This window comes from Chiloscyllium plagiosum, chromosome 20 (assembly GCF_004010195.1).
Source record: "Chiloscyllium plagiosum isolate BGI_BamShark_2017 chromosome 20, ASM401019v2, whole genome shotgun sequence".
In the NCBI taxonomy this organism is placed as follows: Eukaryota; Metazoa; Chordata; class Chondrichthyes; order Orectolobiformes; family Hemiscylliidae; genus Chiloscyllium; species Chiloscyllium plagiosum.
Window position 1 is genome coordinate 753,157 of NC_057729.1, and position 14,818 is coordinate 767,974.

The 14,818-nt window shown below is 39.7% G+C and overlaps 1 protein-coding gene across 2 annotated transcripts in view; it reads left to right on the forward strand.

The window, feature by feature from the left end:
• The window catches only part of ppp4r1l (protein phosphatase 4, regulatory subunit 1-like), a 125,670-nt gene that overhangs the window by 55,476 nt on the left and 55,376 nt on the right, over positions 1–14,818 (forward strand). For both annotated transcript variants that reach the window (XR_006314608.1, XM_043710084.1), the window contains exons 6-11: positions 1,520–1,666; positions 4,231–4,338; positions 4,685–4,750; positions 5,250–5,408; positions 5,983–6,116; positions 12,437–13,011. Coding sequence is in view for 1 of the 2 variants with exons in the window: in XM_043710084.1 (XP_043566019.1) it covers positions 1,520–1,666; positions 4,231–4,338; positions 4,685–4,750; positions 5,250–5,408; positions 5,983–6,116; positions 12,437–13,011 (1,189 nt within the window). In the remaining variant the exon portion in view is untranslated. The remainder of the gene's footprint in view (positions 1–1,519; positions 1,667–4,230; positions 4,339–4,684; positions 4,751–5,249; positions 5,409–5,982; positions 6,117–12,436; positions 13,012–14,818) is intronic.

Here is a 14,818-nt window from a genome sequence, read left to right on the forward strand (position 1 = left end):
GTCAGCACAAATCACCTCAGCTTGGTGAATGAATCTCCGACCATACCCACAACCTGAGTTACAAATCTAAGTAATGAATATTAGCAGAGAAGGTGTATTAGAAAACCTTGAGTGATGAGAAACAACAAATGCTCAGAACCTGATGGCCTATGCCAGAGAGAGTGGATGTGCTGGTTTTGAATTTACAAAATCTCCTAGATACTGTAACAGTTGTGACTGATCAGAAATTGTACATAATCAATTCTTTCAATGAAGGAAGGAGAGAGAAAAGAGAAACTAGTGGACATTTAGTCTAGCATTAATCATTGGAAATTGCTGGAATCCATTTTTAAGGAAGCTTCAATATTGGATTTCAAAATCCTAATTAGTATGGTTTGAAAAAGGGAAATTATGCTTAACAATCTTATGGAGACTGTGGGAAGGTGAAGGCCGAGTGGTATTCTCATCAGACTGTTAATGCAGCGACTGAAGTATTCTGGGGACCTGGGCTCAAACCTGCCAAGGCAGATGGTGGAATTTGAATTCAGTAAAAATCTGGAATTAAGGGTCTAATGATGATCATGAACCATTGTTGATTGTTGAAAAAACCCACCTTGTTTGCTAATGTCTGTTAGGGAAGGGAACTGCCACCTGCTTAATTGGTCTGGCCTACATGTGACTCCAGACCCATAGCAATATGGTTGATTGTTAACTGTCCTCTGTGCAATTAGGGGTGGTAATAAATACTGGCATAGCCAGCAACACCCACATCCTGCAAAAGAATAAAAATCAAGTTCAGTGGACATGGTGAAGAAAATGGAAAATGGAAGCCCAGTATATTTTAAGTAGTTGAAGGGTTTTGGAGACTGGGCAGGAAAGTGGAGTTGCAGCTGAGGTGAGATCAGCCATGATCCTATCAAATGGTGGAGCAGACTCAATAGGCTGAATTGCCTACTCCTGCTCCTAGTTCTTGTATTCTTATATGCACTTTCCAAAGACATTGAATAGTGCCACATAAAAGATTCACACAAAATGAGGGTTCCTGTGGTTGGGATTAATATGTTTATGTGTGGTGAATTGGTTCATGTTCAGGAAGCAGAGGGTAGAGATAAATTGCAATTATCCATTCCAGAATATTATGGATGTTTGTTGAGTATATTTCAAGGCTGGATAAACAGTTTTTTGATCTCCCAGGAAATTTAAAGGATATGGTGAGTGTGCAGAAAATTGGAATGTAGACAATGTCAGCCTTGATTGCATTGAATGATGGGGAAGGCTTAGAGGATCAAGGATCGTGTGTCATAACATCTCTGAACAGATTAGGAAATATCTGCAATTATATAGCTCCTAATCTCACCATATCATAGTATCAGTAAGTGATCCTTTTATAATTATTTTTTAATCTGCCTTTTCGGACATGTTAAGACACAACTCAGGGGCAGGTGGAACTTGAACCTAAACCTTCTAGACCAAAGGTAGGCATATTACTACTGGCCCATAAGATCCACCTTTTAATGTTTTATTCCTTTTTCATTCTTAGGTTAGAAAAACAAGTCAGGCTGCGCTATTGGTATTGCTGGAACAGGAGCTCATTGACAGGACTGACGTAGAGGTAAAGGTTTGCCCAGTTCTTCTGGATCTCACAGCTCCTGACAGTGATGATGACTACAAGATTGAAGCTGTGGCAGTAAGTATTCTTGTTGACATTCACAAGGTTCGAACTGGAATGGCAGTCAACCATTGCCTTCCTTTTGAGCTAAGGTCGAATTTAAAGTCACGATGGAATTCTTGTGAAGCTCATTTTTACCTTTCCTATCTGGGTAGCAGTGTGGCAGCGGATTGTCTACCTGATTTTCTTCATGCCGTTTCAATTGAGTGAATTCTGTAACAGGCACACTATTTTCTGCAGAGGTGACAAATGTTTGCAAGTATATGGACTTACTAAGTGTTTAGAGAGATAAAAGCTGATTTATAACCCATTGTTTCAAAAGATAACAGAATTCCCTAATTTTACATTAACTTCTTTTCTACTTGATTTAATTTTGTGTCTATAAATACAAAAAGCTGGTCATCTCCATTAAAAATCGCATGGGCAGCTTTCTCGCAAAACAGAGCAAATAGAGCCTTAAGGAGTTTAGTGGAACAGAGTGACCTTGGAGTTCAAGTGCATGGTTCTCTGAAAATGGAATCACAGGTAGACAGGGCAGGGAAGAAGGCTTTTGGCACACTGGCCTTCAGTTATGGCATGGAGTTTGGAAGTTGGGAAGTAATGTTGCAGTTATGCAGGACGTTGATGAGGAGGCACTTGGAGTATTGTGTTCAGTTTTGGTCACTTTACTACAGGAAGGATATTATTAAACTAGAAAGTGTGCAGAAGAAATTTACAAGGATGTTGCCAGGCTTCAAAGGTCTGAGTTATAGGGAGATGTTCGACAACTTTTTTCTTTCGAGCACTGAGGGGGGGTATCCCATAGATATGTATAAGATCATGAGAGGTATGGATAGGGTGAATGCACTCTTTTTCCCAGACTTGGTGAATCGAGGACCAGAGGGCGTCACTTTAAGGTTAGAAGGGAAAGAACAAAAGGGAATCTGAGGGGCAACATTTTATACAGATGATGGTACATATATGGAATGAGCCGCCAGTGGAAGTGGTTGAGGCGGGTACATTAACAACATTTAAAAGGCATTTGGACATATACGTGGATAGAAAAGGTTTAGAAGTATATGGGCCAAGTGCAGGAAAATGGGGTTAGCGTGGATGGAAACTTTGATTGTCATGGACCAGTTTGGACCAAAGGGTGTGTCTCTGAGTTGTGGGCTACTGTGACTTTAGGAGTGCTAGGACCTGGACAATGCTTGAGCTTGGGTTGATCAGTGATAAGTAACATTAGCATCACACAAGTATGAGAAACTCTCTTAACAAGGGAAAAGTTATAGCCATCTTCCCTTCATGTTTAATGATACCACCATCACTGAAGCCCCCACCATCAGCATCCTGGAGTTAACATTTATACAAAAACTTAATTCCAGTAGCCATATGAATACAGTTTACAGTAGTAGATTTGAAGTAGTGAATGATTTTGCCTCCAAACTCTATTGACTGCATAACTGCCATCTTAAACATTCAGTCCTCCATCACTGCCATCGTATGTATGTTAGCTGAGTTGGCTGGATGGCTGGTTTGCAATGCAGAGCTATGGCAACAGTGTGGGTTCAGTTCCTACACCAGCAGAGGTTACCAAAAAGACTCTCCTTCCTAACCTCTTCTCTTGCCTAAGGGGTGGTGACTATTGAGTTAGACAGCTGCTGTTGTCTTTCACAAATGAGAAACCAACCGATGGTCTGGTAAGACTGTGGTGACTTTATCCTTTAATGTATACAAAGTGCACTACAGCAATTTCTTCATCAAGTAAATAAACACTTGATAATATATTGGCCTGAGTAGTATTGATGGTAAATATAAATTACTGTGGTTTTGTTTCATGGACACCAATTTGTGGAAAATACAATTTGATACATTGAATGTATCAATAAATACTTGATTAGGAATGGTACATATGCAGGAAATGTGAAATAAAAATGGAAAATTTTGGAAATATGTAGAACATTGGGCATTATCTGTTGCAGGTGGAAAACTGGTAAAATTTCAGTTCTTTTGAAAGATCATTGATCTGAAATGTTAGCTGTTTTTCTCCATAGATGTTGCATAATCTGAGTCTTTCCAGTGTGTTCTTTATCGTTTTATGAACATACATTCATAATGGAATATGGATGTCAGTCCAACTAATGCCCTGCAAAACAGATCACTGTGCTTCTGATGGGTAGGCCAGCATTTATTGGCCAGAGGGTAGCTAAGAGTTCACCACATCTTTGTTGATCTGGAGTCATATGTAACCTAGACCAGGTAAGAACCGCAGATTTCTTTTCCTAAAGGACATTAGTGAACTAATTGGGTTTTTATGACAAACCATATAGTTGCCATTCAACTAGCATTTTTATTCCAGACTTTTCTTTCATGGAATTCAAACTTCACCATCTGCCATCTTTATTATTGTTACCTGGGGTTTGAGCAGTGGCTGGGTATTGGCAGAGCAGCAACTGCATTTAGAAGTATAAATTTAAGGGAACCTTATTTATGCAGCCAAAATTATTCAATTCCCATTTCTTTCCATTGCGTTCACTACAAACTATTTTCTCTGGGTCTTTATGTTGACAATTTATTTGACGACCCTTTCTCTTGTCATGTAGATAATTTGTAAAATGGCCTCCATATTGACTGGTGAAATAACTGAGCGTCTGCTGCTTTTTCGATTCTGTGAGCTGTGTAGTGATGGAAAGCTGTTCCATGTCCGTAAGGTAAATGGAATTGTAATATCTCTATTTTTGTTCCTATATGTTGCCCTTGAATCAATGGTCCAGTTTAACTGGCACCTCCGCTTAACATATCATTGTGTTTCTGAAGTATAAACTAAAGGTGTACTTGAAGGCTTGTCAGTATTTGGGGGAAGAAAAACAGAAATTCAATACACCTTTAGAGAGAAGGCTTTGATTTAGATCAGTCCAGTGACTGCCTCTGATGATATTTTGGAAAGCAAACTGTGTCATTGAATCTGTGACATATCTGTATTTGTGCACAATATCTAATTGAATAGAATCCTTTGCTTGATGTGACAATTTAAGCTCCTTTTTTCTACTCCCTAAGGTGTGTGCAACTAATTTTGGAGATATCTCTAATACAGTTGGCCAAGAGGCAACTGAGAAGTATCTGGTATGTGAATGCCTCCTTCCTTTTTTATCACTATGACACAGTATTTGAGAATTGTGCATTACAAAATTGAAGTATCAACCTTATACTTTAGTGACACTAAGGACATATTGTAACAAATGCCATCCCTGAGCTCAGCACAGTTTAACAGTTAGATTGATGCTCAGCACGAGTCACCGAGTAATTGAAACTTAGAAAAACCCACTGTATCTGAAGCACTCTGGAACTATTCTGACAAGGTGTAAAATGTGTGACCTTTGAACTCTTAAGACTCCAGTGACAATTGAACAGATGCTTACTAATATATTGAAAGTAAGTAATTTATTATTTTGAAGTTTTGAATTTTTCAGTTGTTTCTTAGATGTATTTTTCTGCTTTTTGACCTTTTTAACCAACAAAAGAGCTCAGCACCCCTGGCCTGTTGTGTGTATTGGCTAGCATTTTTTAAACTGCTTTTGTTACCTAACCTTTGTTTCTCTCTCAAAATTGTACTTGATTTCAGATCCCCAGGTTCTTCCAACTGTGCTCAGACAATGTTTGGGGCATTCGGAAAGCATGTGCAGAATGCTTCATGGCGGTTTCCTGCTCTGTTACTCCTGAGGTTCGCAGGACCAAACTCTCCCCACTTTTCATTAATCTCATCAGTGACCCTTCTAGATGGGTAAGAACCACCTTGGGAAATCACTTTGGATGATTTCAGAGAGCAGTAGTAGAAAAGAGATTTTAACAGATGGCCTGCTGCACTTCTTGAAAGCTAGTGAGCCTTTATGTTCTGACATATTGTAAACTGCATGTTTGCTTTATAAGCTGCATATAACCTGCTATTGCCATATCATGCATCCAGTTTCAAGGAGATCAATGGGCGACTTCGGATCTAGTATAAACAGTTAAAATGCTACTGATTGGGTCAAGTCCATGTACTTTGTAGTGGTGACAACTTGGAAAACGATTCTTGTCCTGTATGTATTTATCCCTTCACTGAACCTGAAGAACTCTGGAGGTGCCTCATATGGGCATGGTGATCTTGGTTGTAGATTGGTTAAGTAAACCTGAAAAAGTTTTAGTGTGTCATTTCGGCCCTGCCAACAAACCTGATTTAGCTGTTTTGCGGTTCTGAGATATGTGTACCACTTGATGTGTAACAAACGCATGTAATTGTAAACTTCAGCTTCTAAATCTGAAGAGTGCTCTAACAAAATGATATCCGTTTACTGAAACTTTGTTGACCCTGCCAGGTCCGCCAAGCTGCGTTCCAGTCTCTAGGTCCATTTATCTCCACTTTTGCCAACCCATCTAGTGCTGGCCTGTATATCAAGGAGGATGGTACACTGAGCATTAGACAGCTGGACAATAGCGGTGCAGATGTCAGGTATGCATGCAGATCAGACAGTACTTAAATTATGGCTTTAGGGGGTAGATTGCTCATGCTTGCTTGCTGCTTCTGCAGAAAGTTGTGTTCTAAATAACCATTTCCAATGCAGGGGAGGACTAAGGACAAACCAATTTCTCTCCAACAAAACATTTCTGACTAAGCTTTTATTTTCTTCTGCTAATTGTAATCACTCTTTTTATATAACAACACAAAATCCTCATATAATCCACAAGATATTTTCTTCCTTCAAGACAGGTATACAACTTTTGGATGCAATTGTTATTCAAATAGGGAATTATTTTCCTTTCAAAGATATTTGTTATAGTTTGTATTAATTATTTCTCCCCTCATTTATCACTTGATCATTTATATAAATGATTTGGATCAGAGTATAGGAGGCATAGTTAATAGGTTTGTGGATGATACCAAAATTGGTTGATGGTGAAAAGGTTATCTAACACAACAAAGGGATCTTGATCAACCTGGCCAGTGGGCTAAGGAATGGTAGATACTATTTAATTCAGATAAATGCGAGGTGTTGCATTTTGGTAAGATAAACCAGGATAGGAATTAAACAGTTAATGGTAGGGCACTGGGTAATGTTGTTGAACAGAGACACCTAGGGAATCAAGTATACAGTTCCTTTAAAATGGCGTCGCAGGTAGACGTGGTGGTGAAGTAGGTGCTTGGCACACTTGCCTTCATTGGTCGAAGCATTGAGTACAGGAGTTAAGATATCATATTACAGCTGTATAAGACAATGGTATGGCTACATTTTGAGTACTGCACATAATTTTGGTTTCCCTGCTATGGGATGGATGTTATTAAACTGGAAAGCGTGCAGGAAAGATTTAGATTAGATTCCCTACAGTGGAGAAACAGGCCATTTGGCCCAACAAGTCTACACTGACCCTCCAAAATGTAACCCGCCCAGACCCATTCCGCTACCTTAGTACCCTACATTTACCCCTGATTAATGGACCTAACAATATGGTCGATTTAGCATGGCCCATTCACCTGATCTGCATATTTTTTGTACTGTGGGAGGAAACCCAGCTGACACTGGGAGAATGTGCAAACTCCACACAGATAGTGGCTAGAGGCAGGAATCAAACCCAGGTCCCTGGTGCTGTGAGGCAGCAGTGCCAACCACTGAGCCACCATGCCACCCTTTACAAAGGGTGGAAGACTGGAAGATTTGAGTTAAAAGAAGAGGCTGGATAGGTTGAGGCTTTTTTTCCCTGGAACGTGGGAAGCTGAGGGGTGACCTCTTAGAGAGTAATACAGTCATGAAGGGCATAGGTATGGTGAATAGCCAAGGTCTTTGCCCCAGGTTAAGGGAGTCCAAAACTAGAGGGCAAGGTGAAAGGGAAAAGATTTAAAAGGAATCCGAGACGTAACCTTTTCATACAGAGGGTGGAGCATATATGAAACAAGGTGCTAGAGGAAGTGGTAGAGGTGGGTACAATTGCAACATTTAAAAGACTTTCTTAAAGATACATGGAAAAGAAAGACTTAGAGAGATATGGTTCAAATGCAGGCAAATTGGATTAGCTTAGGTTGTGATACTTAATCTGTATTGATGAGTTGAGCAGAAGGACCTGTTTCCGTGCTGCCTGACTCTATGACTCTCTCCCAGTGTGAGGAACTGGCCCCCAATGTGCGTGAGAAAGCATTTTCATGGTGCTGTCCCCTCGAATTAATGAGGTAGATCATGTTTATAAATTGGCAAGGAGCAGAAAGGACTTTGGGCTTTATTCTTCTGTCTGACAACACACTTCATTCCTAATTTTATTGTTCTAACTGTAGTACCTTTTTTGTTGAACATGTGTGCTTTTCAAAATTATGTACATTCTACAAGAATGCTCTTGATATGTCAACAACATATTTGTAGACTGCGATCAGGAAGAGGAAGTGCGTGGTTCTGCCATAACGAAAGCCCGTGTCAGACTCGGGTGAAGGTGGCAAATTGTTTTGCTGCCAGTTGCTGACCTGAACGATAATTATACACCAAATTCTGGTCTGAAATTTGGACCATCATTTTTGACAGCAGTTCCAGCATCTTCTAAGCTATTTCTGCTTTGCTCTGATATGAAATATGTGAATAAAAGAAATGTGACCAGTCTAAATAAAATGGAACTTTCTTGTCTGACACAGCTATGCCAAAATATTCAATCACAAGGTAAATTAGTTGATTTTGGGGTGAGCACACCAGACTATACAGCAGGAAATAGCTACACATGCTTGGCTCTTAAGTAACAAGGCGGACTGGCACCTGGCAAAGGAGCAAAACAGGACTGAAGCTATTGTTACCAAAGGAGAAAGTGAGGACTGCTGGAGGTTATCATAACTAGTTTACAAAATTAAAAATCATACAACACCAGGTGAAAGTCCAACAGGTTTATTTGGAAGCATGAGCTTTCGAAGCACTACTTCTTCATCAGGTGGTTGTAGAGTACAAGATCGTGAGACACAGAATTTATAGCAAGTGTTTACTGTGTGATGCAGCTGAAACTATATATTGAAAAAGACCTGATTTGTTTAAGTCTTTCACCTTTTAGAATGACCATGTTGCTTTCAGTTCTTTCATATGTAAATCTCAGAACTTCTTTTATAAAAGTTACCTTCTCAAGACAACTTTAACAATAGGTGTCATGTTGGCCCAGATCATTGAAGGTGTGAGGTGCCCTGTGTGAGGTTGTCTGTGTCCCAATGTTCAGACTGATTCTATTTCTAAAAAAGAGTATTATAGAGCCTTACATGTATTCATGCAGATTTTGAGCAAAATAAAATGTAATTCTGCAATTTCCTCCCTCCCTCATGTTCTTTCTCTCTCTGTCTCTCCGCTGCTCTGCCCCTTCCACCACATTGTATTGAAAAGTAGTACATGTATCAACCCATTAACTCTGCACAAGCTCTCTTGAAAATAAATTTAGTTGTGTCCACCCCCTTGGCTTTTCCCTTTTTCATACGACTTTGCCTTTAGATGTTTATCCTAATTACCGTATGAAACACAGAAGAAAACGTTTTCCTTTCAGGCGATGCATTCAATGTCATATCCTGTTACTTGAAATCTATGTTCCCCAGTCCGTGACCTTTTTGCCAATGATAGCGTGTTACTTTTTTGTCTGGACCACTACCATGATTTTGAACTTTTCTGTCAGATCTCTTGTCAGGAGCTCAAACAAAACTCCACTGTAACCACATAGCTGATGTCCATCATTTCTGGAATCATTGTCCTTTCTGTACTCTTGTTCAAAATATTTATATCCTCCCCAAAATTGGACACCATTCTTCAGGTGAAGCTGCACCAATATTTTATAAGTGTTCATTTTAACTTTCATGCTTCTATACACTCTGCCCCAGAATCCTGTATGCTTTTTCAAACATTTCTCAGCCAGTCCTACAAGCTCCAAAGATCACTTTTCTTCATATGTCACTTTGGAATTGTATCTTGTCTTCATTCTTGTAACCAAAAGTATTATTTTTAACACTTGACTCTGTCTGAATAAGCTACACAAAATTTGCCTTTAAAAAACTGTGTTGGTTTCCTTAACTAATATACAGATGTCTAATTGACTGTTTATTTTGTCCAGGGATTTCAATTCTGTAAGCTTTACCACTGCCAAAGTTAAACTAATTGACACGGAGTCTTAGAATCACAAACACCCCACCGACCATAATCCTAAAATAAACTAGTCCCACCTGTCTGCACTTGGCCCATATCCCTCCAAACACTCTTATTCATGAGCTTATCTAAATGTCATTTAAACATTGTAACTATACCTGCATCCATCATTTCCTTTGGAATTTTATTCCACATATGAACTACTCTGTGTAAAAAAAGAATTGCCCCTCATGACTCTTTTCCTTTCACTTTAAAAAAAATGACCCCTTGGCCTTGAAATCCCCCACCTTAGGCAAATGACACATGCCATTCACCTGATCTATTCCCTTCATGATTTTATAAACCTCTATAAGGTCACCTCACAACCTCCTACATGTTTTATCCTTAAAACCTTTTGTTAATTAATTTAATAACCATGCCTTCTGCACACCTGTATATCAACTCTTAAGTTTGTAATCAGCCACATACAACATCTTTCTACTTATTTTCCTTCTTGCTTTCCTTCCTCCCAAGTTTTGCTAAGTTCTTTTCTCATTTTCTAACCTGCTACGCTCCCATGTAAAACTGGTATGTTTCAGCTCCTACTGAAAAGCTGAAATTAACCTGGACAAACACAGTCCCCTCCTGCTGAAAGCTTGTATAGAGGTAATTAAATGAGGGCTAAACTAGAGAAGAATATTTAATTTGCCCTAAACCTGTGTTGTGAGTTTGGCATTTCTACATTTTAAAAAAATTGAGAAAATACAGAAAAATGGAAAGAGTCAGGAATCTGCAAGGGGCTCCTGGCCAGTCTTGACAACATTTGTACTGTGTGTATTTAGTCATTAGTAGAAAGTTAAGTTCCTGTCAACATCAAAATTAAATCTCACAAAGATCATAAAGCTTTCAGCTTTGTGTGTTTTCAGGTTTCTGTGCCTCTCTGCGACTTATATGTTAGGTTTGAGATGTTTTTAGATACAAAGACCATAAATATGTAGGAGCGGAATTGGAACACTTGGCCCATCAAGTCTACTCTGCCATAGCTGATGTGTTTCTCAATCTCATTCTTCAGCCTTCTCCTTGTAACCCCTGACCGCCTTACCAATCAGGAATCTAACTCTCTCTGTTTAATATATATACAATTACTTAGCCTCTGCAGCGATGAGTTCCACAGGTTAACCGTGCTCAGTCTGGAGAACTTCCTCCTCTAAAAACTCATGGTTTCACTGTGAGATTGTGTCGTCATTCGGATCCCCCCCTCCCCACCTCCATCCTTCTAAACTCCATTGGGAACAGATCCAGAGCCCTCAACCACTGATGCTGTTGAAATCCAAGATTGAACCAGGAACCTTTAGGTCTTCAGTCTAATGGTTTCCCAACTGAACTAGTTCAGCTGTAATGTATCAGTGCACGAATAAATGACTATGTTTGTCACAAAGGGAGAATACCATTGATGATACAGTGACTGGCGCACAGCTCGGGATGAAACATTATTTTTGCTTTCACATTGCACAATATAAATCTGTTCTTTTCCAACGAGCTTTGACTTTTCAGGGATGCTGCACTTGTTAGTGAAAAGCATTCCTTAATTTTTGGTGTTTGTAAGTCAGATTAGAACGGCATAATCAAAGATCTCCAAATTTTTATCCATCTGTACTCATTAATCTAATAATATGGTTTTTTTTTGCCACTGTATTCTGATTTTGAAGAACGGTTTCTGTTGTCATAGCAGCATTTTACTTTGGCCAGTTGACATTCTGAATCTAAAATTGGGACATAAGTGTTTTTGATGCTTTTTTTTATTGTTGAGTTGACAGAAGTATATCACCCTAACAAGTTTGAAAACACACAAAAACAACAATTCCTAGAGAAACTCAACAGGTCTGGTACACCTGTGAAACGAGAAGACCGTTTTAGAGCCTTCAAATGTTTCTGAAGATGGGTCAGTGGACTCGAAACATTACCTCAGTTTGTTTCCACACATGGTGCCAGACCTCCTGTGTTTCTCCAACAATTTCTGTTTTTGTGTTTGAGATCTCTAGCATTCGCAGTTCTTTGTTATATGTTTAAGTCTGAAAAACAAATGGATTAGGTTGTTTGCGGAGAGGTGATGAATGTTGGGAGAATAGAAACTGTTTTCTTGCTGGCTTTTTCTCTGCTGTGTCATATAGAATGATGAAGCACTTAAAGGAGGACTACTTTCCATTTAAAAAACCTGAATCAAACTAAGATGAAAAACAACTTTTTTTAACCTCCTGAATCTCTCAAATTCTCTGCACAGCAACTGTTTTTGTTAAAATTCATTATTTCCAGATCACTCACTGAAAACAAGAGGTTTGATATCTTTTAATTTAGGGAAACACTTTTTGCTTTAGATCCAGCTCCATGGTTTTTCTCATGCACTGAATTTGCTGCACATTAACACTGTGGGTGGAACATGATCCATCTATGTCAGCAATTATATCTGAAAACAGTGGCTCTGAGCATGAGGAGCAATGCATGCCATGCTAATTATACCATGTCTGTTCCTTTCCTGTGTACTACGTTAAGATTTGCTTTTAACATTTTACTTATCCTGCAAAAAAGGCATTGTATCTCGGGACCTGTATAAACTGCAGCCACTTATAGTTTAAGACAGATTACAGGTATGTGTTATTTCCTGTTAAGTGGTTTCATTCAACTTTTTATACCATATGTCTTTTCGTTTCAGTGCTACGTCCAGAGAGTTGTCTCAAATTCGAAGCCAAGGCACTTTACAGAATCCCACTTCATTGACGAAAGTAGAGTCAAGTTGCAGGGATAGCTTGCCTCAGCAGGATGAGATATCAGAAACTAATAGGAGCTCTCAGCCAAGCACAAGCAATGGCAGCCATGAGGATCAGATGAAAATGTCACTGTCCAAGCCTTCAAACAGTACTGACCCTGCTTCTGCAACAGGTAACCAGGCAGCTATGGACTGTGCAGAAGTTAAAGGCAAATGTGTGTTGACAGATGATTGTTCAGATGTAGCAATTACTGAAGAAACTGAGAGGATTTGTACAACTTCCCCTTCATTAAGTTTGGAGCTTTCTGGAGACTTGTTTAATTCATTTGTTTATTGGCGAGAGCCTCTGCCTGACATCAATTTTGACTTAGAGTTGCTACAATCAGCGGTTGAGGATGACCAGCGGGATCCAAGGGTCACCTCCGTTTCAGGGTCACTAACCGAAGGCTTCACAAGGAACAATGAATTGGAGAAGGTTCTGGAAACTTTGCAGGCCCACTTGGATGATCCTGATGTCCAAGGTATGGTTGTCATAAAGTCTCCTGTAATTTGTTTGCGAAACAATTTGTCACAGACCAGTTAGCAGTTTTAGTTAAACCTTTGAGAACACCAGTTCACGTATGTACAGCAGTATTTTTAAGATGAGCAAAAAAAATTTTCAGTTTCAAACCATATTTTCACAAACGACCCGTCATATCCACTTAAAGTTTATCCTAGTTACAAGCTCTATGAAGGTTGAGGCAATGGAATAAGCTGCTGGGGTGTCAGCGAGACGGTCAAAGTTTAAAGGAGATGTGCAGGGAACGTTTTGTTTAAAGTGAATGGTAGTTGCCTGGAAGGTGCTGCCAGGGGAAGTGGTAGATATGATAGCAAAGTTTTAAGAGGCATTTAGACAGGCGAATGAACAAGTAGGGAATACAGCCCATTTGCAGGCAAATGGAATTAGTTTTGGAACTTTGGATAGAAAAAAAGTCAAAACAACAGCTCTTTTAAAAGGGAGAAGAACAGACAAAGGAAGCACATGGTGAGGTCAGTGCAGGAGAGAGAGAAAGAAACCCACACTGCTAACTGACAGAGTTAGCAGTTACTGCCTTTGCTGTTGAATTCATACATCGCTGGACATCGGAGTGCGTCTGGGGAAATTAAAAAACAATGACATTCACAACTGATCTTGGCGGAACCTGTCTGGGAGAGGTCACAGCACAGAAGCAGATAAGTGGATTTTAAGAATGACCTTAAAATAGGTCTGCAGTAGTGAGTAGAGTGGGTTCGTTCTTGATTCAATGTTTTATTGAGCTATGTCTCTTGATTAAACTTAAAATATAAGCATAAGTATTGATTTAACCTGGAGCAGTGTTTTGTAGAGGAATAAGACAGTGCTATTTTCTGGGTCTGTAGATTGAAAAAAGCAAAAATGGCTCTGAGTAGAGTGATATGCTCTTCTTGTTGGATGTGGGAGTTTAGGGAGAGTTTGAGTACTGAGGATTTTATCTGCAATAAATGCCGTTGGTTATGGATCCTATCAGATCAAATGGATCGGTTGGAGAGGCAGTTAGAGGCAATGAGGAATCTACAAGAGCAAGGGGATGTGATGGATGGCAGTTATAAGGAAGGGGGTGAAAGTCTCAGATACAGTCACGTAGATGGGTTAACTCCAGGAAAGGTAAGAGAGGTAGGCGTTAGTGCAGGAGCCTTCTGTGGATATCCCCATTTCAAACAAGTATGCTGTTGTGGAAAATGTAGGAGATGATGGATTCTCAGTGGCACGTAACATGAACAGCCAAGTTTCCAGTATTGAGACTGGCTCTAATGCAATGAGGAGTACGTCTGGTTCCAATAGATTGATTGTGTTAGGGGACTCTCTAGTCCAAGGTACAGACAGACATTCCTTTGGCCAGCAGCGAAAAATCAGAATGGTGTGTTGCTTCCCTGGTGCCAGGATCAAGGATGTCTCAGAGAGGGTGAAGAATGTTCTCAAGGGGGAGAAGGGCCAGCAGAATGTCATTGTACACATTGGTTCCAATAACACAGGAAGGGAAAAGGTTGAGATTCTGAAGGGGGATTGCAGAGAGTTAGACAGGAATTTAAAAAGGAGGTCCTCGAGCGTAGTAATATCTGGATTACTCCCAGTTCGACGAGCTAGTGAGGGCAAGAATAGGGCAATAGAGCAGATGAATGCATGGCTGAGGAGCTGGTATATGGGAGAAGGATTCACATTTTTAGATCATTGGAAGCTGTTTTGGGGTAGAAGTAACCTGTACAAGAAGGACGGATTGCACCTAAATTGGAAGGGGACTAAGATACTGGTAGGGATAAGGTGAGGGGGGT